Genomic DNA, 25,100 nt, shown 5'->3' on the forward strand with positions numbered 1-25,100 from the left:
AAAATCCAAACTGGTAAACATATGACCAACGGAAGAGTAGAACCCCAAACCAATCAATCCTTCAACTGCTACGTGTCATCTAACTCAGCAATTTAATGGTAAAATTTAACAGAAACTAACGGAGGGTAAATTTATCACAAGTGTACCAGTTTGGGGTTTTTTCATGGTCAAAAAATTAGTTTGGAGTAAATTTATCACAAATATACTAGTTTGGGGTTTTTCGTGATATTAACCCAAACTTTTTTGAAGCTTTTACACCTCTCTGGCCGAATGCAACTTTTGGAGGCTGAAGCCTAACTGTTGTCCTATAAATTTACTGTGAATGAGTTCTAACATAATCCATCTCAAACAATTAATATGCATGAGTTCTATATTTGTAGGTTTAGTTTACGTAATAATTAAACGGTCCTGGGGCCACACCTACAAAAGAAGGGTTTCATCATCATTACAAGATTATCAATTAATATAATCAATTAGTTTCTAAACTAAAAGGGTTAATACCACGAAAAATTCTAAATATATATATCTGTGACAAATTTACCCTAAATTATTTTTTTACCACCAGAAATCCTAAAGTAGTACATCTATGACAAATTTACCCTCTGTTAGTTTTCGTTAAATTTTACTGTCAAATTTCTAAGTTGTATGACACATGACAATTGATGAGTGTATCGGTTTAGGGTTTTACCCTCCGTTTATCATAGGCGTACTGATTTATAATTTTTTGTGGTATTAATTCAATTTAACAGAATATAAATTTGTCATAAATATACTAGTTTATGATTTTTGATGATCAAAAAATTAATTTAGGGTAAATTTATCATTAATGTACTGATTTTGAATTTTTTGTGATTAAAAAATTAATTTAGAATAAATTTATAATAGATGTATCGGTTTAAGATTTTTCGCTGTATTCACCCAAACTGATAACGTACATGAAGATCTCGTCTTCTTGAACTCTGGCCTTTTGTGCCAAAGAATCTTTGGACGTCGAGGAAATTTCAACCTAACTGAACTCGAATACCTCAAAAGTCAAAAAGAAAACGTGTATCCACTCATTCACGCGTATCTAGCAAGTCCTCACCTTCCTGGAAGAGCATGGCGAGCGACGGTGAGCAGACTATCTAGCGCAAAGCCTTTCTTCAGCTGAGCTCAAAGCCAAGAACGTTTCATTCTGGGGATCTTCATCTGCTTCTCAGCGTTTGATCCGTACTCTTCATCTTCACACCTCCATCTCCGGTAATTTCCTCTCATATATTGCCTTGTTTCATTAATTTGATGAAAAAATAGAGGGACTCTCTGATCAGTATCAGTTCTCTCCATAGTTGACTCCATGATTGATCACTGCAATTTGTATCTAACACTAACAGTTTCAGCCTAACTCTAGTCACATGCTAAACCCTGCTCATCTGCTTTCATCTATGCATCAGTCAGGCCTCAGATCTTGAAACACAATTCCACTCCTATGCATCAGCTGGTTGATAAATCTCAGAGACTTATGTAATTTGGGACCGAGTTTACACTCTTTAGGAACTGGCCGGCTCTTAAAGCTGAATTAGTTTGAATTGGGATCAGTTGATTTCATTTGTTTAACAGTAGAGACAAATTAGTACATTATTGTCTGGTGATTAGCAGTAAGAACGCTCGTAGACAGAAAATCGATACCTTCTACTCTGTATTTAACAGAAGAGACAGACTGAAGAGACTGTAATGTTGCACTCAGTGGTGAACCGGAACGCTCCGCTTCCATTACATGCAGCTCTCATCCCTTCACTCCTGTCTGTTTTAACTTATTTACTGGGAAAACAGTTATAGCATCCATGCTTCTTTTTTTCTGTTGAATTTTTATTAACTCCATAAGTGATTAGTAATCTGCTCCTCTTTTTCTGATATGCTAATACTGTCTGCAGATGTGAATCATAGCCCCATTAACCCTGTATCTGTTTGTTGATAACCTAAGAGATGGCTGTAATTAGGGATCGGTTTATGCTTTTTAGAACTAGTCCGACGTTCGTTGGAGGTTGAATTAGCTGCAGTGTAATTTCTTGATTTCATTTTACTAATAAGATAGTCATAGGGGAATGTGATTCTTTGCCTGCGTCCATTAAGGTCAGTGAGCAACTGATATAGTGTTGTGGAATGTTTTTATCAAATCGATATTTGGTAAAACTAAAAGAGGCGGTTTCAGCATAACTTCTTATGAGATAATAAGATAATTAGTCAACCTACAAGCCACAGCAGGTGCTTATGTGCAGCGGACATTCAACGTTACCTTTTAAGAACAATTTTATCTCATAAGTAAAAAGTTTAAGAGAAAAACAGGTCAACAGTAATTTATCTTCTCAAAATATTCCCTTTTCCAATCAATTTCATGTGTGAACTAAAACCCATAATTTCACAATGAGTTGGAGATTTCTTCCTTTAGTATTGAGATGGGTCAACTTCTCTACTATATTGTTAATAAAGTAATTAGACATATTTTGGTGTCCAGGGCAATGCCAGAAGGAGCTCCTGCATTTGTCATCGAGCTTTCTTTCTAGAATGACTTAAAACAGAAGTTTCTGAGAGAAATCATTACAATCATCACTCCACTTTCATAGTAAACGTTTTTAAGGTGGGATATCTAGTCGTTGCAAGTCCTCCGAAAATTCAGGAAATGGCGAAGCCATTGGAACCTTATTATGAAGTATTCTTGAGCTTTAGAGGACCGGATACTCGCCGCGACATCACTGATTACCTTTACCACAGCCTCATTGATGCCGGAATACGAGCATTTAGAGATAATGAAGAGCTTCGTGTTGGGGAAGAGATTGGCCCGGAGCTTCTCCAAGCGATTAAGCAGTCGAAAATCTCGATTCCTATCTTTTCTAAAGAATATGCTGCCAGTAAATGGTGCCTCATGGAGTTGGTCCAGATGGTGGAGTGCAAGGAAAAGTGGGGACAGAAGATCATGCCAATTTTCTATGACGTTGCACCATCCGAGGTTCGTTACCAAACCGCAAGTTACGGTGAGGCCATTAATTCACACATAAATAAGCAGCGGTACCCTAATGAGACTATTGAGAACTGGAAGGCAGCTCTCAACAAGGTTGGAGCGTTAAAAGGATGGGAACTCAAGGAGAGGTACTTCAATTTATTATTGTGCATGATTAGTATGTACCTTAGATATTATTCTGTTCATCTCGATTTAACAGTTTGGTTCTTTTGCCTTCAAAACTATCAGAGGCAAAGGCGAGTTCACGAAAGAAGTTGTTCAGAAGCTTTTGATCGAGTTGAAAAAGAACTACTTGGCATTATCTAATTGCTTGGTTGAGATGGACGATCAAGTGGAAAAAATCATGGACAGGATAGGTGAACAGACCTCTGAAACAAAGATTATTGGTATCTATGGTATGGGTGGTGTCGGAAAGACAACTCTTGCCACAATTGTCTATAATAAACTGTTGGCTAATTTTGATAACCATTGCTTCCTGTCTAACATTCGAGATACAAAGATTGAGAGTTTGCAGAATCAGCTCATCTCTGATGTCCTAAGGACGAAATGCGTGTCCATCACTAATATTAATGAGGGAATTACTGAGATCAAGGAGAGGTTATCGTCTAAAAAGGTCATACTTGTACTTGATGATGTAAACCAAAAGACTCAGCTGGATGCTCTTGTTGGGGTGGGTGAACGCCGGTTCGGCAGAGGAAGTAAGGTTATTATTACAACAAGAGACAAGGAACTTCTAAAAGATGTTGATTTTCAGCTTGAACTTACTGAAATGGATTTTGATCATTCTCTTCAACTGTTTAGCAGACATGCCTTTAGAAGAGATCATCCTCCAGCAGAAGACGTTCCCCTCTCAAAAAAAGCGGTAAAAATATGCGGTGGTCTCCCTTTGGCTCTTGAGGTGATAGGTTCATTTTTAAATGGAAAAGTCAGGAGAATTTGGGAGACCACGTTAAAGAAGCTGGAAACTATTCCCAATAAAGAGGTTAAAAGTAAGTTGAACATCAGTTTCGAGGCATTAGAACGTCAAGAGAAGGAAATATTTCTCGATGTTTGTTGCTTCTTTGTGGGGTTTGATGTGAGAATTGTGCTTCACATGTGGGACAGCTGTGACTTTGTCCCTGAAAATTCTCTTGAAGTCCTCAAACAGATGTCGTTAATAAAGATTGCAGAAGGTAACCGACTGTGGGTGCATGATCAGCTAATAGACCTTGGGCAAGATATTGTTCGTGGAGGAGCTAGGTTTAAACTGGAGATGCAAAGTCGGGTGTGGGATCATGAGCAAGCAAGTGCTGTTCTCATAGCAAAGGTAAAGTGTGTGCAATGTTATTCCTATTCAAGGGGACGAGTTATACACGTCGACTTTGCCTATTTGCTTCTATCTGAACCAAGTCATTACTTGTCTGCTTACCATGATTTCATGCTCGTCTGTAAATCATATTATAAATCAATTTGAAAGTATAAATAAAATGTACATTCCTGAAGTATGTTCAACTCGAACCTTGGACAGGCAATTAAGTGATCACTAGCTTCTGTTTCCTTTTTTTGCTTTGGCAGGGTACAGAAAACGTTGAAGCAATATGCCTCAAGTTTGATCATCAATTTCAACACTTCATTGAGAAGAAAGAATCTGAAAGCCTATCAAATTTAAGATTTCTTCAAGTGGATTGTGTAGACTTGGATGAGAACAACTTTCAGCGTTTTCCTTCGACCAACTGGTTCCAGAGGAATCTATGCATCTTCTTTCCGAAGTTGAGATTTCTCTCATGGCACAAGTTTCCTCTCTTTTTCCAATTGACCGCGTTTTCCCTTATGAAGCTAGTGATTCTTGATCTATCACGGAGTGAAATTACAAATGATTGGGAGGGATGGAACCACCTCAAGGTATGGTATTATTTCAACATGAATTTGCTATATTAACTTTGTTGTCCTGTATCTCAAAATGATCCAGAATTGACCGTTTCTCTTCATTACAGATGGCAACGAATTTGAAGGTTCTAAATTTGACTGAATGCAGAAACTTGTGTAGAACTCCTGACTTTTCTGCTCATGAAAATTTAGAGCAACTGATTCTTCAAGGGTGCTGGAGACTGGTTCAAGTTGATAAGTCTATTGGTAAGTTAAAGCATTTAGTGTTCTTAAACTTGGAAGGTTGTTTTGAGCTGTGGACATTGCCTGACGAGATGGGGGAACTGGAAGCCTTAACAGAACTAATTGTTGATGGGACCTCTATTACCAAAATTCCCGAATGGAAAGGAATGAAGAAATTGGAAACTCTCAGTGCAGTTAATTGTAGATCACTGAGTATATGCAATTTTGCTGGTTGCTTAACATCGCTATTAAATCTTAGGTTGGAAAATACACAAATTACTGAACTTCCATTTGGAAATTTTGCATCTCTCGTCGAGTTGGATCTTTGTAGATCGGGAATTCAAGAATTACCCAATTCAATAGGGACAATGAAGAATTTGAGAGTACTAAGGATGTCTTGCACCAGCTTAAGAAAGCTACCTGGCAGCCTTGGAATGTTGGAGAAGCTTGAAGAGATAGATGCTGATGGCTGTGACGATTTGGAGGAACTTCCAAGTGAGATTGGAAGACTGTCATTTCTAAGGATCTTGAGATTATCAGATACGAATATTTCCGAAGTTCCTAAGCTTCCTGAAAGTTTGACCAATCTATTCCTAACAACTAGAGCTCCAAGCCTCCAGTGGATCTCAAGGTTAAGAAAGCTAGAGTCCTTGGAGCTGTTTTGTTATGGGAGTGCTTCCCAACTACCTTCAGATTTTAATCTCCTTTCTAAGCTCAGGGAGCTGGTGCTCAAAGTAGATAACCTAGAATGCCTACCTAGGCTTCCCCAGAATTTGTCACGCCTCCGTATTTATGGGCGCAGGACAATGGAAAAGTCGATAGATCTTTCATATTTGGAAAAGCTATCAGAATTGAGTATCTGGATTTGGGAACAGCTAATAGAGATTCAAGGCCTCGAACGTTTGAAAAACCTGAAACAGCTTCAACTTTGGAATCTTCCATCGCTGGTGAAGTTGCCTGACCTGACCGGCTCAAAGAAGCTCAGGGTGCTTCAGATAGAAAAGTGTCCTATGCTGGTTGAGGTTCGAGGTCAGCTAGAATCGTTGGAGACGCTTTCGATAATCTCCTGTGAATCTCTCGAAAAATATCCTGATTCATTCAGCGTGAAGGATATCGATATACGACACTGTTGGAAGCTAAAAGAGATTCAAGGCGCGGAAGATTTGAAGAACCTGCGTCGCTTGGCTCTGTTAAATCTTCCGTTGCTAGAGAAGTTGCCCGACCTGACCAACTCCACGAAGCTCATGGACCTTTATGTAGATGATTGTCCTCGTGTGGTTGAAATTCCAGGTAGGCTAGAATCATTGGTGGCGCTTCGTATTCTTTACTGCGAGTCCCTGCAAAAGTTATCTCATCCGTCAAGCTTCAAGGGGCTAAAGCTTTTGCAAATGCAAGACTGTGAAAAGTTCAAGGAGACTCTGGAATCCGACGAGTACACAGATTTGAAAAGAGTGACGGTGCCCTTCATATAAATCGGAAGATTGAGTGCATCATTTAATTGCCACGTGTGCAGGTGGGACCCATTCTTCAGATTTTTCGACTTCCTTCTCTTCTCCTTCTTTTTTCTCATCTTCTCCAGTTGCGCTCTCTCTCTCTTTCTCTCTCTCTCTCTCTCTGGCTCTGGTCTCTCACTTTCTATTCTTCTTCTTCTTCCTCCATCATCAGCGACGACCCGAGCGAAAAATCTCGCCGAGAACCAGCAGCGACGGACTCCGACCGGCGAGGGAACGCGACGGCGGCCCCGAGCGGAAGCACGAGATGCGACTCCACCTGGCGGAGATCTCCCTCCGGGACCCCGACCCACGTCTTCCTGCCCGTCCATCTGTTCCGCGAGGGGTTGAAAAGATTGTCTAAGAAGTTTTCCTTTTTGCATTTTGGGTTGCAGCTGCGCTGACTGAAGCCAAGAAGGGTTCTTCCTTCTTCGCTGCATCTTTATTTGGTTTTCTGCATTTCATTCAGACTCGGTGGCTGTCTAATATGATTTTCTTCATCTTCACCCATTCCTTTTCTGGTGATTTCTCTCTACCTTGTTTCAGTCATAACCTTATCATTTATATATATGCAATGAAAACAGCCTTTCAATGAACTGTCTCGTATGCATCAGTTCACTTCTGCACCAATTAGGGGATCGATATGGGCTCTTTAGGAACTAGTCCAAACCTTACAGGTGGAGTAGTTTGACGGGGATAAGTAGATTTCATTAATCTTATGCAATATAGTCGACTGGGACTCGATTCTTCTTCTGAGCTTATCAAGGTCTAGCTAAAACCAAAATATTGTCCTTGAAGGCATGAAACCTTACTATAATCGATTGGTTCTGCAATTTCTTTCTTCTTTTCTTGGTTTGTTCCGGTCCTTCTTCTTCTAAAGTTTTAGCGGGTGTACTTAGTGATTAATCTCTGTCATGGAAGAAATTCATCAAGGATTCAAGATGACTTGCTCCAGAATTCATTCGTAGATATTAATGTTCTCTGAGAATGAGTTTCATTCAGTGTCACGAAATTAATTAGACATCAGCAACCCTATTCATGGAATTGTTGCTGATTTCCCATGAAAATTTCCACATTGAAGAAATGAAGAAGTAGGGGCAAAACATTGTGTCTAGCATAAACATAATGCTCCCTGGTTAATGATCATGTGCAATGGTCACAAAGGTTCTTTAGTTTTGATAACTTAAAACAGATTTCTACAGTCGTTTCTGAGTGAATTCATGACTGCGTTTCAAGTTTCACCATTTGAAATTTTTGGGTGGGATTGCCAGAAAAATTGGAATTGTTGGGTAAAAAAAAAATGACTGGTCACTTGGTTGTTAGGTCAAGCGGTAGTAAATTACCAAAACTATAAGAAATTTACCAATTCTCACTAAATTGGTAAATTACCAACTCTTCTCAAATTTTTCCTACGTCGTAAGTGAATTACTACATCAGAAATTTATTAGTATTTTAATGAAGTAGTAAATTATCAACTTATTTGAAATTTTATCATTGTCGTAAGTAAATTAACAACACTACTTCTGAACGCGGCATACAACTCTCCATTGTACTGGGCTCTCCAAGTGTGCTTGTCCCTACATTAAGTAGTTTACCAACTCCATTGAAATTCTACAAGTGTTCTTAGCAATATACCAACACTACAATTAATTTTTATGAGTACGTATATAAGACTCTAGGAAAATATAGATATTCTACCGTTCTCTATTGGGTTGAGAAGAAATAAAGTACAATGATTTATATATTACGACCTGTGTGGCCTGATGTGACTTGTATAGCATGTATGTGATATCATGAACTTGAGGTTCGGGATGGAAAAAAGAAAGAAAAAAGAATGGGTATGAATCTTAATGGGAATGAGTCTGGGATAGCCATTATCATGCGGTGGTACGGTAATATATTTATCATCGCTAGGGAACACTTGTGATGAATGGCTTGAAGTGTGGCAAATATGTATTTATGATTTTGTCTCCCATTAGTTAGTGGTGACGATACCTCGTAAGTTGAGTTAGTCGAGACGAGCTGTGGCTAGTGACAAGTATGGAATAAATATTTACTTGTGTATATTGATGAGCTACTGATATCTACGCGTCATGAGATTGGTTTGTTCCATGCTATGTATTTGAGTGTTAAATTGAATGTCATACATTGCATCTATTTTGTTCATTGCACAGATAATTATAGTCATTTTTATACAATGCACGGATTACATTATCTTAGGTGAATATTGGTTTTCCTATTGAAAATAATATATGACCTTACTCGCCAATTGTCACTATACTATTGTGTTCTCGAGTCGAGTGGTGAGTAGGCCTCCTATTTTGGACATAAAGCTCTCATTTACTGAGCTTAGACTCGCCCCTTTAAAATATTATACATATTGGTCGGCTTTGAAGTTTAGGGATATTTAGATTAGCGCTTCTACAAATCTTTTTTAAGGTGGATCTTCTGTATGAGGTTTTGATCACGTAAAGTAATAAAAAAATATATGTTCATTCATTTGTTGTTGAATTGCTTATTAATTCGATAATCAAATTGTGTGGAAAATTCAGGTTTTGACAATTTCGGGGATGCTTCTAAATTCATTGAAGCTCCAAGTCCTTGGTAACTCGGAAGGTTAGGCAAGCTGGGATCCTTGCGGTTGGAATCTCCTTATTTCACCTCCCCATCTTCAGACATCATTCTTCTTTCCCAGCTCAATGAACCTGAACTGGTCCCCACCAAGAAGCTGCAACGCCTACCTAGCCTTCCCCCAAATTTGTTGTACTTAAATATCGAATCATGCAGGGAAATAAAAACATCACTAGACCTTTCAAATTTGAAAGCGGTGTCAGATTTGGAAGTTTCTCTTTGCCCTAAAGTGAGAGAGTTCAGTGGCCTCCAAGTTTTGGAGAACCTGAGTGCCTTGAAGCTTGAAGGAGTTCCATCTTTTGGACAAGTTGCCTGACCTGACCAACTTGAAGAACATTCAGAAATTCTATTTGCAGTGATGTCCTAAAGTGGTCGAGATCCAAGGCAGACTAATATCGTTGGAGGCACTTTGGATAGGTTCCTTTAAATCTTTAGAAAAGTTACCGCATCCATCGAGCTTCAAGAAGCTAAAATCTTTTTATGTACACAAAGCATGAGAAGGTAGAAGATTCTCTGAGTTCTGATGATCAGTGGAGGACTTGAAAGAAGAGACTCAATCTGATCTTGCGGAATCCGACTTGTCTGGGTATTTTTCTTAGGAAACTTTTACTCTCTTGGATTTCAGAGTTTGGTTAATGGTAGAATCATTCTAGAATGTAAATGTTGGTTGCGTACCTGATTTCAGTGGTTGGCCGGCAACTCAAAACTCTATATGTTGCAAGCTCCCTATACTCATGTAATAATCGGAAAATGTAGTACTAACATTTCTTCTCTCAATTTTGTTACTATTGTATCCAAGCTAAGCTGCCAACACAGAAGGTTTTTTCATATTGCTTCTGCTGTGAATCATCTGTTCCCTCAGGTACAGACTGTCCATATTTCAGATATGAATTCTTCCTCTCCGCAATTCGTATTCTTTCCTATAGCAGTTGTGTGAGAGAGTAAAAGAGTAAACATTGATCGCAAATTTCCCAAGTGTAGTAAGAAACTAAAAAGTCCAAAGAACACAAACTTTCGAGGGATAAAGTGAACAGAAAATTCTATGACTGAACTTTCCGCTAGCTCTTTTTTCTATCTTAAATATAGTTTGTCTCAATTGATTGTATCTAAAAACTTCACCATGTGTACCACTCAGTACCTTCCAACATGGCAGCATCACGGCCGTCAATACTATAGCAGGCAAAATAATAGAAGCATCTCTATCGAATTGAGCTGATAGAAATTCCAGAATTGAAAGGAACACTAAACAATTTTGATGCCAGAGATTGTATACTAGTGTTTATGCTTGCAGGTTTGCCATCACTGGAGATGTTGTCCTAGATTGCTCCCATGGAGTCGTCCTAAACTGTTTGAGATTCAAGGCAGAGCAGAACAATTGGAGATGCGTCATATTGACTGGCTTGGAAAAGCTAGCCGACCTTACCAGTTTCAAGAAGCCAACATGTTTGATGATGAACAATTCTTAGAAGCTGAAAGATTGAGCTTGAGGTTGAGTAGTGATGTGGTAGTGCTGAGACCTGAATACTATTTGGAATTGGTCAGTAACTTCAACTAATGTACATTGATCTGCTTTTGTTACCGTTTGTGATTGCATGATGATTGAATCGGTCATTTTTTCATCTCTCCCTCTCTCTCAATTTCTACCGCACCTTTTTCCTACGTTGCCTTTTTCTCTAATCTTTAAAAGTAACTTCTGTTACTATCAATTTATAAAATAACTTCTACCACTTACTTCTATTAATTACTTATTAATGACGCTTAACGGCGATAATTTGTCACATTAGTCTAGCCACATCCATAACGCAACGACCATGTTTTCCTTGCTGACTAACGGACTAACAGAGGGGTACACGAAAGAATAAGTTCTAGCGTCTCTTTCATATGTTTTATATTTCGCAAAAAAAAATTAACATAAGTGTAACGTTGGAAGTTTTTTTTTGTACGGTAATTGGCCTAAAATTTACTAATTATTGTTAAAACACTATGTATTATAGCTACAGATATATACTGGACTCTGGAGAAGAGAATATATAGATATTAGTGAGAAGTTATTTTTCACATGATTAGTAAGATTTCATTTATGACATAACATGTTTTTATCAGTTAGTAACACCTCCACTTGGTTGATATCAAATCACTCCAAACAGTAAGTGTCAATGAACTAGGTACTTTTATTGGTAACTTTTCCGCAGTGATTAGAAGAAGATAAGTAATCATCAGTAGTTAGCCTTTATTCTATGTTTGCATAAGGATAAGTAGTCTTTAGTCTATTAGTCTTCCACTAGTCAGCAACTCTTCATAAATTTTTTTTACCTATATGTCAATAAGTTTAAGAAGGGATCTTTTCAACATGATTAGTAGTTAATCCTAAAAGCAAGTGCATGTCTATCACTTACTAGTATTTTCATGTGAGCAATATATTTCCATATAAATGGTCTTTAGTCTATTAGTCTTCTGCTAATCAACATTAACGGCCATCGTCGCCTCATGCCGGCTTACCGGTATTGGCCCACCATTACCAACCCTGCTAGTGACCCACTGCCTACAAGGTGACAAAGAGGCAACCCTCCATGCGCAATCACTAGCCACAGTGGCGATCCTGGCAGATGGAGAAAGAACAGATACAATGATAGAGCATTTTGGATGTTATCAAGCCTTCATCATTCTAGTATCAAACCAAGTAAAATAGTAACTTATATCATGCTAACGGCAAACGGTTATCATATTGCAAGCTCATTTCAAATCTGTAATCAAAGGCACGATAAGGATTATAGATTGTACAAATTAGAATAAAGTACATAATATAGATAAATATAAAGCAAGATCAAATGGTTGTGGACGGCCATGAAAGATGTAATTGTTTGAATTTTGAAATTGAAACCCAAGATTATTATGATATCCACAGGATCTTTAAATAAGGAATTGTCTTGACCACAAACATAAGAAAGAGACATATCACCAAATAAAAATCTAGCTCCAATCTTGCGAAGACTAATTTCACTAGATAATCTTCTTAGATTCGTATATCAAATTCACAGTACTCGGGCGCTCAACACATCACTTACTAAGAAAATGAAGGATCGACCTTGCACAGAATAAGTGTTGTCCTAGAATTCTTCCAACCATAAAACATTATATACCCGTATATATCTTATAGCGAAAATTCCATAAATCCATGAGCTAAGGCCAATGATATTATACCTTACATTTGTAGTTTTCAGTTGATGATGGTAATTTCCCAAATGTGTTAGTAAATTCTATTATTTCACATGCTAGGAGATTACCCTTAAAGAATCGTCACCTCTACAGCTATTTGTTTCTTAAATCTAAAAAACAGGTGCTCAATTGTCAAAACAGAAAAAGTAGTTCAGATGCAAAGGAAGCAACTGGAGCGTGGCATAGGAAGGGGCCAAAAAAAATCAGGGATGTTGGATCAACTGCATTAGAGATAGCACTTCCATTTGCTTCAATCAACTGATGCAATGACGCCCGCAGAATGCTTTGCATGCAAAGTTATTTTACATCTTCTGTCAACAAATACATCTCTTCTTAGCATGATTCAAAAATCCACTCTGGTTTTTAGGTGTAGTTATGTCATGATCTAGAACAAATACCATGCGTTGTTCGTGTCCAGTCATATCCTGAGAAAATTTCTACTGTTGGGAGCAGACCAACACCACAAATACAGGTCGCTCCTAAGCAATACCACAGGACAATGATGAAACCATCAGCCGCAACTAAAAGAATCATAGGCCACAACCTCTATTTGACCATGCACATACTTTCCTGAATTCCTGAAGAACGATAAACACTCACTGAGAAGAAAACAAAGAATGGAACTCCATCTTAAATTTGTACAAGTTAGATGTCACCACTTTGGAGAAAATCGTTAGCTCTAAACTGCTTCCTTGCTGAAGCAGAAGCCGGACAAGAAATCACGGGAACAATGGCAAGTAGATGCTTCAAGCTGTATATAGTTCCAGCTGGGACATCGCGTTTAACTTGAGGGAGAACTTCTGCAATACCGTCTATTCCCTTAAAGGGACATGGACAAAGCCATTTTCAAACCAAAAAAAAAAAAAAAAAAAAACCTTGATCTGGTCGTGCTTTAGCATCCAGAAGAACCAAAAATAGCAATTTAGACGGTATCCATTGTCCCTGCAACAATGAGGTCAGCATCTGAAAATATGTACACAGAATGCCATTACCAGATAGCATGTTAGCAATCTCCACCTACCTCACGCAAAACCACCAGGTACAATGAGAGACTTTCATGATGCCTGATTTTCTTTGGACCATGAGTCCTTCCTGAAACTTTATGGTATCTTTATCATGAGGTTCTCTAGGAAGGTATGAACTGTTCATTAGTAGAAGAGCTATCACCTTGCAGCTGTAGCCTTCTATTTTTATTCCAGCATCTTCCCTCTAAACACTTCTCATTCATCACCCAACAACATCATCATCATCTAAGATGAGCCTTAAGTTGGGCTCAGGAACATACCCAGCTTCCTTCATATGATATGCTAGTTTCCCGAGCACTTCGTATATGTCTCCTATCTGATAGCGGAATCGGTCCTTTGCTGGAAATTTGTGCATTTCATTATTTACCTCAATCCAACTGTTTGCCACATCTTTCGTCAGATCGCTCTCCTCCATTTGCTTCCTTACTCCGCAGGAATCATCCCGACTGTTAGTTGCAGCGTATATGCTGGATAACATGACGTACCTCACAGCATTTCGGGGTTCCAAATTCAATAGAGCATCCACGGCTTTTCGGGCAATAACTAGATTACCATGGACTTTGCATGCACCCAAAAGTGCACCCCACATTCCAACATGGTTTGATTTGTTCGAGACACTCTCTATTAACTCCATGGCTTCCTCTTTAACCAAAAAAAAAAACTCCATGGCTTCCTCAAGTCTGTTTTTCCTCCCGAGCAGATCGACCAAACTAGTATAGTGATCGGATCTCGGTTGAAGGCTGTAATCCTTTTCCATTGCATCGAAAATCTGAAGTGCTTCAACATCTAGACCTGTGTGGCTGCAAGTAGAAAGAGCGCCAAGAAATGTGACATGGTTAGGTCTTACATTTGTCTCTTGCATCGTCTTGAGAAAAACAAGTGATTCATGCCCTAGACCATTATGAGCAAACCCAGTTATCATCGAGTTCCATGATACAACATCCCTTTCCTGCATCCTCAAGAATAAGATCTCAGCTGATCTCATGTCACCACACTTGCAAAACATGTCAATTAGAGCATTCCATATAAATATGTTATCCATAACTCTATTAAAGCAGGTCCCAACGATGCAACCATGAATCTGTTTGCCTCTTTCAGCAAGTGCTTAATCAGCACAAGCACATAGAACACTGACAAAAGTACGAGGACTTGCCTGTATTCCTTCCTCATGCATTTTAACAAAAAGGTCCAAAGCTTCATCACCATGGCCATTCTGCGCAAAGCCTGCGATCAGTGCAGTCCAAGATACCGTGTTCTTCGCCGGCATATTGTTGAATATTGCACAAGCATCATCTAAGTTATGAGCTCGTGTATAAGCAACAATCATGGAAGTCCATGACACAATATCCTTTCCAGGCATAACGTCGAACAAGGCACGGTATATATGGGCTCCGCCACATTTCCCATAAGCATCAATCAGGGAATTATAAGTTATCTTGGTAAATTCCAAGCCCATTATGATGGCAACTCCATGAACCTGGCGCAAGAACTTCAATGCACCCAACCGAGCACAGGCACCCACAACATCCACAAAAGTAAATTCATCCATGAACAGACAATCATATTCGTTTTGCATCCGCATGAAGATACTCAGAGACTCCACATAAAACTCATGACGGGACAACCCAGAAATCAAGGAATTATAAGAGACAAGAGCCCTCTGCGGCATTTCATCGAACAAGCCGAGCGCTCTCTGGAAATCGCCAATCCGGGCATATGCAGATACGATGGTGTTCCAAGAGTAATCGTTCTTCGTATCAAGATCATCAAAAGCCTTGTGGGCGCTTCGGATGGAAGAGCATTTGGAGTACATACCAATTAGATGGTTGACGATGAAAGGGTCGCTGGTGAGTGCGGTCTTGATGAGGTGAGAGTGGAGGGTCATGCCGAGCTTCAAGTGTTCCTTGGCGACGCATCTTGTGATGAGAGAGACGTAGCAATCGATGGTTGGGACGACATCGCTGAAGAACATGGCAATGCGCCAGTCGTCTCTCCCATGAAAATGGGGCGCTCTGCATTTTAGCATCCACCGCGCGAAGTGACATTGTAAAGAAATGGCGAAAATAAATTGATTTAATGCATGTTTGTTTGGACTTAAAAAAGTTAATAGTAGTTTTTTTTTACTTTTTTTGTTAAAATTAAAATTACTGTTCAAATTTCAGAAAATTATCAAAAAATTATTTGCGAATCTATGTGTCTTCGCTTAAGGAGTTTTAGATATAAAAATTGGGAGAATAACACAAATAATCTTCAAACTTTGATCCTATATGCAACGTTGTCCCTAAATTTTTAATTTGTTCAATGTGATCCTTGAACTTTAGCTAAATGTGTTATGTCGTTTTTAAACTTTCAATTTGTTTAATGTGGTATATGAACTATTAATAAATAGTCAATCTAGTCCTTAAACTATATGGAAATGACGGATTTAGTCTAAGGACTAAATTGAACATTTATCAATATTTTAGAGACTACATTGAACAAATTGAAAATCTAGAGATGACAAGACTCATTGGGCCAAAGTTTACAGACTATTTATGCTATTATCCCTAAAAATGGGATAAACGCACCATAAGTCTAAAAAATTGTTGTAAAAGTATAATCGAGCCTTAATACTTCAAATCTTAAAATTTATCAAATTGATGCAGTCGAGTCATACTATTAACTCTATCTGATTGCACTAATGGAAAAAGCTTACCTAATTTTTTTTCCCGAAGATAGCGGCATTAATATGGTTTCCGTATCAGACATTTTAAGAAAAATTACAAAAAATTAAAAGGAAAAAATTGATTTCAAAATTCTAAAAATAAAAATCTGAAAAAAGTAAAAATTTGGGAAAAAGAGGAAGAGTCAAACAATGGGGAACAAGAAGGACAGAGCTCCGGTTGAGGTGGTGCGACATGGTAGCCACCGTCGCACCGGCGAGGGATCGGTGTCCCTCGTTAGACTTGGGCAGAGTTAGCTTGGCCCTCACTACTACCTTCGCATGCTAAGAAAGAAACAAAGTGAGTGAGTGTGCACGTACACGTGCAGCAAATAGGTGATTATAAAAAGTAATAGTACAAGCGATCGATCGAAAAGTTATATGATATTCAAGTGATCGAAAAAAAAAAGTTATGGCAATTAAATAAACGCCGCACAAAAATCATATCACTCAAGTGATCCAAAACATATTATAGCACTCAAATGAGTGATATACGAAAAGTATAGCATTTGTGGTATTATTTTCCCAAACTTTTGAAGTTTGAAACCTAACTTTAGTCTTATAAACTCATGTGAATAATTCTGACATAATCCGTCTCAGTTACTTAAAATATATGAATTCTACATTTTTAGGTTTAATATATGTAAAATTTGAATGGGCCTGGGGGTTCACCTACAAAAAGGGTTTCACCGTCAGTAAAAGACTATCAATAAGTATAATTTGAATGATTTCTAAACTAATAACCTGCATGAAAATCTCTTGTACTCTCGTCTTTCGTGCCTCAAAAGTCAAAAGCAACGCGGATTGACTTTTCACGGTCGGATTGAAGTGTACCTGCAACTGGCAAGTCCTCACCTCCCTGGAAGAGCATGGCGAAGGAGGGTGAATTGACTGTCTAATAAAAAGTCTTTCTTCAGCTGAGCTCAAAGCCTGGAACGTTTCTTCTGGGGATCTTTATCTGCTTCTCAGCGTTTGATCCGGACTCTGCATCTTCACCCCTCCATCTCCGGTAATTTCCTCACATCTATTGGTTGTTTTCATTAATTTGATGGAAAAAATAGAGGGACTCTCATATCAGTATCAGTTCTTTCCATAGTTGACTCCAGGGTCGATCTCTCTGCAATTTGTATCTAACACTAATAGTTTTGGCCTAGCTCTAGTCACGCGCTAAACCCTGCTCAGCTGCTTCCATCTATGCACCTGTCAGGCCTCAGATCTTGAACACAATCCCACTCAGATGCATCAGCTGGTTGATAAATCTCAGAGATTTCTGCAATTAGTGATCAAACTTACGCTCTTTAGGAACAGGGCCGGCGCTAAAAGCTGACTTTGTTTGAGTGGAATCGGTTGATTTCATTTGTTTAACAGTAGAGGCTAATTAGCACATTATTGTCTGGTAAATTAGCAGTAAGAACATTCCTAGACAGAAAATTGATACCCTCAACTCTCAATTTAACGGTAGATACAGACTGAATAGACTATAATGTTGCACTCTGTGGTGAACCGGAACTCTCAGCTTTTGTAAAATGCAGCTCTCAGCCCTAAACTCCTATGTGTTCCAACTTATTTACTGGAAAAATAGTTATAGCATTCATGCCTTCTTTTTCCGTTGAAATTTTATTAACTCCATAATTGATTAGAAATCCACTCCTCTTTTTCTGATATGCTGATAATTTCTGGCAGATGTGAATGATAGCTTCATGCCTGACTAATGCTCGCCCGTTGACCCTTTATCTGTTTGTTAATAACCTAAGAGATGGCTGTGATTAGGGATTGGTTTATGCTTTTAAGAAAATAGTCCAATGATGAGGGTTGAGTTAGCTTCATATTAATTTCTTGATTTCATTTTTCTAATGAGAAAGTCATTGGGGAGTGTGATTCTTCGCCAGCATCCGTTAAGGTCAGGGGAGCAACTAATTGAGTGTTGTGGAATGTCTTTGTCAAATCTAATTTGGTACAACTAAAAGAGGAAGGTTCCATCATAATTTCTTATCAGACAATAAGATAGTTAGTCAACCTACAAGCAACAGCAGGCACTTATGTGCAGAGGACATTCAATGCCACCTTTCAAGAGAAATTTTATCACCTAAAATAAGAGTTTAACACAAAAATAGGTTGATAGTGATTTATCTTCTCGAAATATTATTCTCTCGACTCTATTTCTGGTGTGAATTAAAACCCATAATTCCACATTACTTTAGAAATTTCTTCCTTCAAAATTGAGATGGGTCCACTTCTCTACCATATTGTTACTAAAACAACCGGACATGTTTTGAGTCTAGTGCAATGCCCCAGAAGGAGCTCGTGCATTTGCCATCTTCGTTTCTTTCTAGAATGACTTGAAACAGAAGAGTTTCCAAGAGAAATCATGATAGTCATCACTCCACTTTCATAGTAAAGGTTTTTCAGGTGGGATATCAGGCCATTGCAAGTCCTTTGAAAATTCTGGAAATGGAGAAGCCAACAGAATCTGATTATGAAGTATTCTTGAGCTTCAGAGGACCGGACACTCGCCGCGACATGGCTGATTACCTTTACAACAGCCTCATTCGTGCCGGAATACGGGCATATAGAGATAATGAAGAGCTTCCCATTGGGGAAGAGATTGGCCCGGAGCTTGTCCATGCGATTAAGCAGTCGGAAATCTCAATTCCTATCTTATCTAAAGGATATGCTGCCAGTCCATGGTGCCTCATGGAGTTGGTCCAGATGGTGGAGTGCAAGGAAAACTGGGGATGTAAGATCATGCCAGTTTTCTATGACGTAGCACCATCCGATGTTCTTCGCCAAACTGGAAGTTACGGTGAGGCCATTAATTTACACATAAATAAGCAGCGGTACACTGATGAGACTATTCAAAACTGGAAGGCAGCTCTCAGCAAGGTTGGAGCGTTAAGAGGATGCGAACTCAAAGAGAGGTACTTGAATTTATTGTTGTTCAATAATTGTTTGTACCTTAGATATTATTCTGTTCATATCAATTTAGCAGTTTGGTCCTTTTGCCTTCAATACTATCAGAGGCAAAGGTGAGTTCACAGAAGAAGTTGTTCGGACGCTGTTGATCGAGTTGAAAAAGAACTACTTGACAGTATCTGATTACTTGGTTGAAATGGACGATCACGTGGACAAAATCATGGAAGTGATAGGTGAACAGACCACTGAAACAAAGATCATTGGTATTTATGGTATGGGCGGTGTCGGAAAGACAACTCTTGCCACAATCATCTATAATAAAATGTTGGCCAATTCCACTAACTGTTGCTTCCTGTCTAACTTCAAAGACACAGAGATTAATATATTGCAGAATCAACTCATCTCTGGTATCCTAAAAGAGACATGTCTGCCCATCCATAATATATCAGAAGGGATTACTGAGATCAAGAAGAGGCTATTCTCTAGGAAGGTCATACTTCTACTTGATGATGTCGTCCAAAAGACTCAGCTGGATGCTCGTGGGGATGGGCAAATGCTGGTACAGCAGAGGAAGTAAGGTTATTATTACCACAAGAAACAAGGAAGTTCTCAAGGATGTTGATTTGAAGCACGAACTTACTGAAATGGATTTTGATCATTCACTTCAACTTTTCAGCAGACATGCCTTTAGAAGAGATCATCCTCCAGCAGAATACTTCTACCTCTCAAACAAAGCGGTAAAAATCTGCGGTCATCTTCCTTTGGCTCTTGAGATCATAGGTTCATTTTTAGCTGGAAAAGATGGAAAATTTTGGGAGACCACATTAGAGAAGCTGGAAACTATTCCAGATGAAAATGTTGAAGAAAAGTTGAACATCAGTATCGAGGCATTACAACCACATGCGAAGGAAATATTTCTTGATGTTTGTTGCTTCTTTGTTGGGTTTGATTGGAGAATTGTGAGGCACATATGGAAAAGCTGTGGGTTTTTCCCTGACTATTATCTTGATGTCCTCCAACAGATGTCGTTAATAAAGATTACAGAACGTGATGAATTGTGGGTGCATGATTTGCTAAGAGACCTTGGGCAACATTTCGTTCGTCGGAGTGGTAATTTTAATCTAGAGAAGCAAAGTCGGGTGTGGGATCATGAGCAAGCAAATGATGTTCTTATAGCAAAGGTAAAGTGTATGCAATGTCATTCCTCTTCAAGAGACGAGTTATGCACGTTCACTTTGCTTATTTGCTTCTATTTGAACTGAGTCATTAATTGTTTGCTTACTATGATGACATGCTCATCTGTAAATCAATTCTAAATTAATTTGAAAGTATAAGTAAAATGTACATTCCTGAAGTATGTTCAACTCGAATCCCTTCAACAGGCAATTATGTGATCGCTAGCTTCTGTTTTCCTTGTTTGCTTTGGCAGGGAACAGAAAACGTTGAAGCACTACGTCTCAAGTTTGATCATCAATCTCAACGCTTCTTTAAGAAGGAAGAACTTGAAAACCTATCAAATTTAAGGTTTCTTCAAGTGGATTGTGGAGACTTACATATGAACAATGTCCAGCATTTTTCTTTAACTAATTCGTTCCGGAGGAATCTATGCATCCTTCTAAAGTCGAGATGGCTCTCATGGCATAACTTTGTTCAGCATTTTCCTTCAACCAAGTTTTTCCAGAAAAATCTGCTCATCCTTCCGGAGCTGAGATTTCTCTCATGGCATAAGTTTTCCATCTTTTTCCGATTGACCACATTTTCCCTTACGAAGCTAGTGATTCTTGATCTATCACGGAGTAAAATTACAAATGATTGGGAGGGATGGAACCAACTCAAGGTATGGTATTATTTCAACATGAATTTACTATGTTAACTCAGCTGTCCTGTATCTCAAAATGATCCAGAATTAACCTCTTCTCTTTATTACAGATGGCAAAGAATTTGAAGGTTCTAAATTTGACTGAATGCAGAAACTTGCATGGAACTCCCGACTTTTCTGCTCATGAAAATTTAGAGCGACTGATTCTTCAAGGGTGTAAGGGACTGGTTCAAGTTGATAAGTCTATTGGTAAGTTAAAGCATTTAGTGTTCTTAAACTTGGAAGGTTGTTATAATCTGCGGACATTGCCGAACGAGATGGGGGAACTGGAAGCCCTAACAGAACTAATTGTTGATGGGACCTCTATTACCAAAATTCCCGAATGGAAAGGAATGAAGAAATTAGAAACTCTCAGTGCAGTTGAATGTGCATCACTGAGTATATGCAATTTTACTGGTTGCTTAACATCACTATCAAATCTTAGGTTGAAAAATACACAAATTACTGAACTTCCCTTTGGAAATTTTGGATCTCTTGTTGAGTTGAATATTTCTGATTCAAGAATTGGAGAATTACCCAATTCAATTGGGAAAATGAAGAATTTGAGAGTGCTGAGGATGTCTCGTACCAGCTTAAGAAAGCTACCTAGCGCCCTTGGGATGTTGGAGAAGCTTGAAGAGATAGATGCTGCTGGCCGTGAATATTTGGAGGAAATACCAAGTGAGATTGGAAGACTATCATTTCTGAGGATCTTGATCTTGATATTATCATCTACTGGAATTTCTGAAGTACCTAAGCTTCCTGAAAGTTTGACCAATCTATTCCTTACAGCTAGAGCTCCAAGCCTCCAGTGGATCTCAAGGTTAAGAAAGCTAGAGTCCTTGGAGCTGTTTTGTTCTGGGAGTGCTTCCCAACTACCTCCAGATTTTAATCTCCTTTCTAAGCTCAGGGAGCTGGTGCTCAAAGTAGATAACCTAGAATGCCTACCTAGGCTTCCCCAGAATTTGTCACGCCTCCGTATTTATGGGCGCAGGATAATGGAAAAGTCAATAGATCTTTCATATTTGGAAAAGCTATCAGAATTGAGTATCTGGAATTGTGAACAGCTAATAGAGATTCAAGGCCTTGAACGTTTGAAAAACTTGAAACGGCTTCGACTTGGTGAACTTCCATCGCTGGTGAAGTTGCCTGACCTGACCAGCTTGAAGAAGCTCATGGTGCTTTGGATAACATATTGTCCTATGCTGGTTGAGCTTCGAGGTCAGCTAGAATCGTTGGAGACGCTTAATATAATGTGCTGTGAATCTCTCAAAAAGTGGCCTGATTCATTCAACGTGAAGGCTATAGATATACAAGCCTGTTGGAAGCTAAAAGAGATTCAAGGCATGGAAGACCTGAAGAACCTGCGTTGCTTTAGTCTGGTGGATCTTCCGTCGCTAGAGAAGTTGCCCGACCTGACCAACTCCAAGAAGCTCGAGGAACTTGTTCTAAGAGGTTGTCCTTGTGTGATTGAAATTCCAGGTAGGCTAGAATCATTGGAGAGGCTTCAATTACATCGCTGCGGGTCTTTGCGAAAGTTATCTCGTCCTTCAAGCGCCAAGAAGCTAATGATTTTATTAGTAGGTGGCTGTAAAAAGTTCGAGGAGACCCTGGAATCCGATAAGTACAGAGATTTGAAAAAAGTGCGTCGATAACTCGTAGAATTTGATTGAGTTGCACAAGGTGCGACTCCATCTGGTGGAGATCTTCCTCCGGGACAGCGACCCATGTCTTCCTGCCCGTCCATCTGTTCCGCGAGGGGTTGAATAGATTGTCCGAGAAGTCTTCCGTTTTGCATTTTGGGCTGCAGCTGAGCTGACTGAGGCCAAGAAGGGTTCTTCCTTCTTCGCTGCATCTTTATTTGGTTTTCTGCATTTCATTCAGACCCGGTGGCTGTCTACTTTGATTTTCTTCATCTTCACCCGTTCCTTTTCTGGCGATTTCTCTCTACGTTGTTTCTGTTTTGCATAATTTGGGTCTGCTTGCGAATTCTGATGCAACTAGGGATACGTTAGGACAAAGATTTGGAATTGAATTGAGTTTTCGTTTCAGTCATGACTTATCATTTATATATATATGCTTTGAAAGCAGCCTTTCAGTGAACTCACTCCTGAGCTGACTCAATTGATTTCTTCCATCTGCATCTAATCTTATTAGCTTTAAGCCTTAACCAACTCCTTCGCAATTTTTCACTTCTGCACCAATTAGGGGAAGATCGATTTTCGCTCTTTAGGAACTAGTGCAAACCTTTCAGGTGGAATAGTTTGAGGGGGATTAGCTGATTTCATTTATCTTATCCAATATAGTCGACCGGACTCGATTCTTCTTCTGAGCTTATCAAGGTCCTGCTAAACGCAAAATTTGTCCTCGAAGGCATGAAACCTTACTATAATCATTTGGTTCTGCAATTTCTTTCTTCTTCTTCTTCTTCGTTTTTTTTTTGGTCTGCTGTGGTCCTACTTCTAAAATTTTAGCGGGTGTACTTAGTGATTAATCTCGTTAGGGAAGTAATTCATCAAGGATTTGAGATGACTTGCTCCAGAATTCATTCGTAGAGATTAATGTTCTTGAGGCAGTACTCTGAGAATGAGTTTCATTCAGTGTCACGAAATTAATTAGACATCAGCAACCACATTCACGAAATTGTTGTTGGTTTCCCATGAAAATTTCTACATTGAAGAAATGAAGAAGTCGGGGCAAAACATTGTGTCTAGCATAAACATAACGCTCCCTAGTTAATGATCATGTGCAATGGTCGCAAAGGTTCTTTAGTTTTGATAACTTAAAACAGATTTCTACAGTCGCTTCTGAGTGAATTCATGACTGCGTTTCAAGTTTCACCATTCGAAATTTTTGGGCGGGATTGCCAGCAAAATTGGAATTGTTGGGTAAAAAAAATGACCAGTCACTTGGTTGTTAGGTCAAGCGGTAGTAAATTAACAAAACTATAAGACATTTACCAATTCCCACTAATTGGTAAATTACCGACTCTTCTGAAATTTTTCCTGTGTCGTAAGTGAATTACTCCATCAGAAATTTATTAGTATTTCAATGAAGTAGTAAATGATCAATTGGAAAAAAAAATATTTAGAACTGAATTGACATAATTACAATATGTTTAAGACTTCTTTTAGTAATTTTCCCAAGTAAACTGTTTAATAAAAGTCTTTCTTCAGCTGAACTCGACGCCAAGAAATTCTTGGCATCTTTATCTGCTTCTTAACATTTGATCTGCATGACCAAAAAAAAAATATTTGATCTGCATTACTTTCAATGTGTTAATTTTTAAATCAAGGTCATCTTGCGATTTTCATTCGAATTGGCCTTTTAACTCATTGGATTCTTAAATGTAGCCCATTTGAGCCTGGCTTCCCTATGTCATTCGGGCACTCTCTTTTCCTCGGCTGTCGTTGAAATTTTCATTTGTTGTGCACGTGCCTTGCGTTTGCTTTACATGTCCATGTGCCGTGCATGTGCATGTGCACTACATATGCTATTCATGTGCCCTGCATGTGCTATGCACATCTTCTGGAAGGATTGTTGGTTTAAGTATGTTTTTCACGTAATTTCCCAATTTAGACTTGGATTAGACTTGAGATTTTCAAGACTTCTTTTAGAAGATCAGTGTATTTCTCCGCTCCTAGGGGAGATCCGAAATATACTCCTTTATTTTAATGAATCTAATAAGATCGTAAAACCAATTAAAAAGAGATTGTCGATAACCTTCCGCTTGTATTGTAACTTTTTTGGAGCTTTATTACTTTCTGGCCGATGTAACTTTTGGAGTCTAAGGGTGCATTTCTTTCGCGAAAAATTAATGATTTTGGAAACATTTTTCCTAAAATGATTATTTATACCGCTTATAAAAATGAATAAACGAAAAATATTTTCATCGTTCCCGAAAATTTTTAGATATAAATTGTTGTTTACAACGAAAATATTTTTTATTAACTAATTATTTCTACCGATTATTTTAAAAAAATTAATTTTCAAATCATTAATTATTCCATGAGATAAACGGAGCCCAAAACTCTTGAAGTCCTCATACAGATGTCGTTAATAAAGATTGCAGAAGGAAATCGATTGTGGGTCCATGATCAGCTTAGAGACGTTGGGCGAGATATTGTTCATGAAAGAGCTAATTTTAAACCAGTGAAGCAAAGTCAGGTGCGGGATCATGATG

The 25,100-nt window shown here is 38.6% G+C and overlaps 3 protein-coding genes and 2 pseudogenes across 5 annotated transcripts in view; 4 read left to right on the forward strand and 1 right to left on the reverse strand.

Annotated features, from left to right (window-relative positions):
- The window catches only part of LOC115664595 (disease resistance protein RPV1-like), a 47,397-nt pseudogene extending 37,395 nt beyond the window's left edge, over nt 1–10,002 (forward strand).
- The window catches only part of LOC115663424 (disease resistance protein RPV1-like), a 53,485-nt gene that overhangs the window by 16,677 nt on the left and 11,708 nt on the right, over nt 1–25,100 (forward strand). For both annotated transcript variants that reach the window (XM_056312053.1, XM_056312054.1), the window contains exon 4: nt 20,489–20,896. In XM_056312053.1, coding sequence (XP_056168028.1) covers nt 20,489–20,896 — 408 coding nt within the window. The remainder of the gene's footprint in view (nt 1–20,488; nt 20,897–25,100) is intronic.
- LOC115668122 (disease resistance protein L6-like) lies at nt 1,021–19,658 on the forward strand. 2 transcript variants are annotated; one of them, XM_056312062.1, is made up of 3 exons: nt 1,021–1,238; nt 18,594–19,064; nt 19,165–19,658. In XM_056312062.1, exons 2-3 carry the CDS (start codon nt 18,598–18,600, stop codon nt 19,634–19,636), a joined length of 939 nt encoding a protein of 312 aa, XP_056168037.1. In that variant the 5' UTR covers nt 1,021–1,238; nt 18,594–18,597; the 3' UTR covers nt 19,637–19,658. The 2 variants fall into 2 exon arrangements, with proteins under 2 accessions (XP_056168037.1, XP_056168038.1); XM_056312063.1 differs by lacking the exon at nt 1,021–1,238 and adding an exon at nt 16,990–17,155 and having other exon boundaries at nt 18,556–19,064.
- LOC115665902 (disease resistance protein RPV1-like) lies at nt 1,110–6,558 on the forward strand. Its single transcript, XM_056312061.1, has 5 exons — nt 1,110–1,239; nt 2,615–3,123; nt 3,224–4,301; nt 4,550–4,876; nt 4,969–6,558. The coding sequence occupies exons 2-5, from the start codon at nt 2,657–2,659 to the stop codon at nt 6,553–6,555; spliced, it is 3,459 nt and encodes a 1,152-aa protein (XP_056168036.1). The 5' UTR covers nt 1,110–1,239; nt 2,615–2,656; the 3' UTR covers nt 6,556–6,558.
- LOC115664032 (pentatricopeptide repeat-containing protein At2g13600-like) lies at nt 12,917–15,460 on the reverse strand (annotated as a pseudogene).

Source organism: Syzygium oleosum, unplaced genomic scaffold, assembly GCF_021117445.2.
Source record: "Syzygium oleosum isolate NSW1041296 unplaced genomic scaffold, Sole_v2.1 Sole_v2.06, whole genome shotgun sequence".
Classification (NCBI taxonomy): Eukaryota; Viridiplantae; Streptophyta; class Magnoliopsida; order Myrtales; family Myrtaceae; genus Syzygium; species Syzygium oleosum.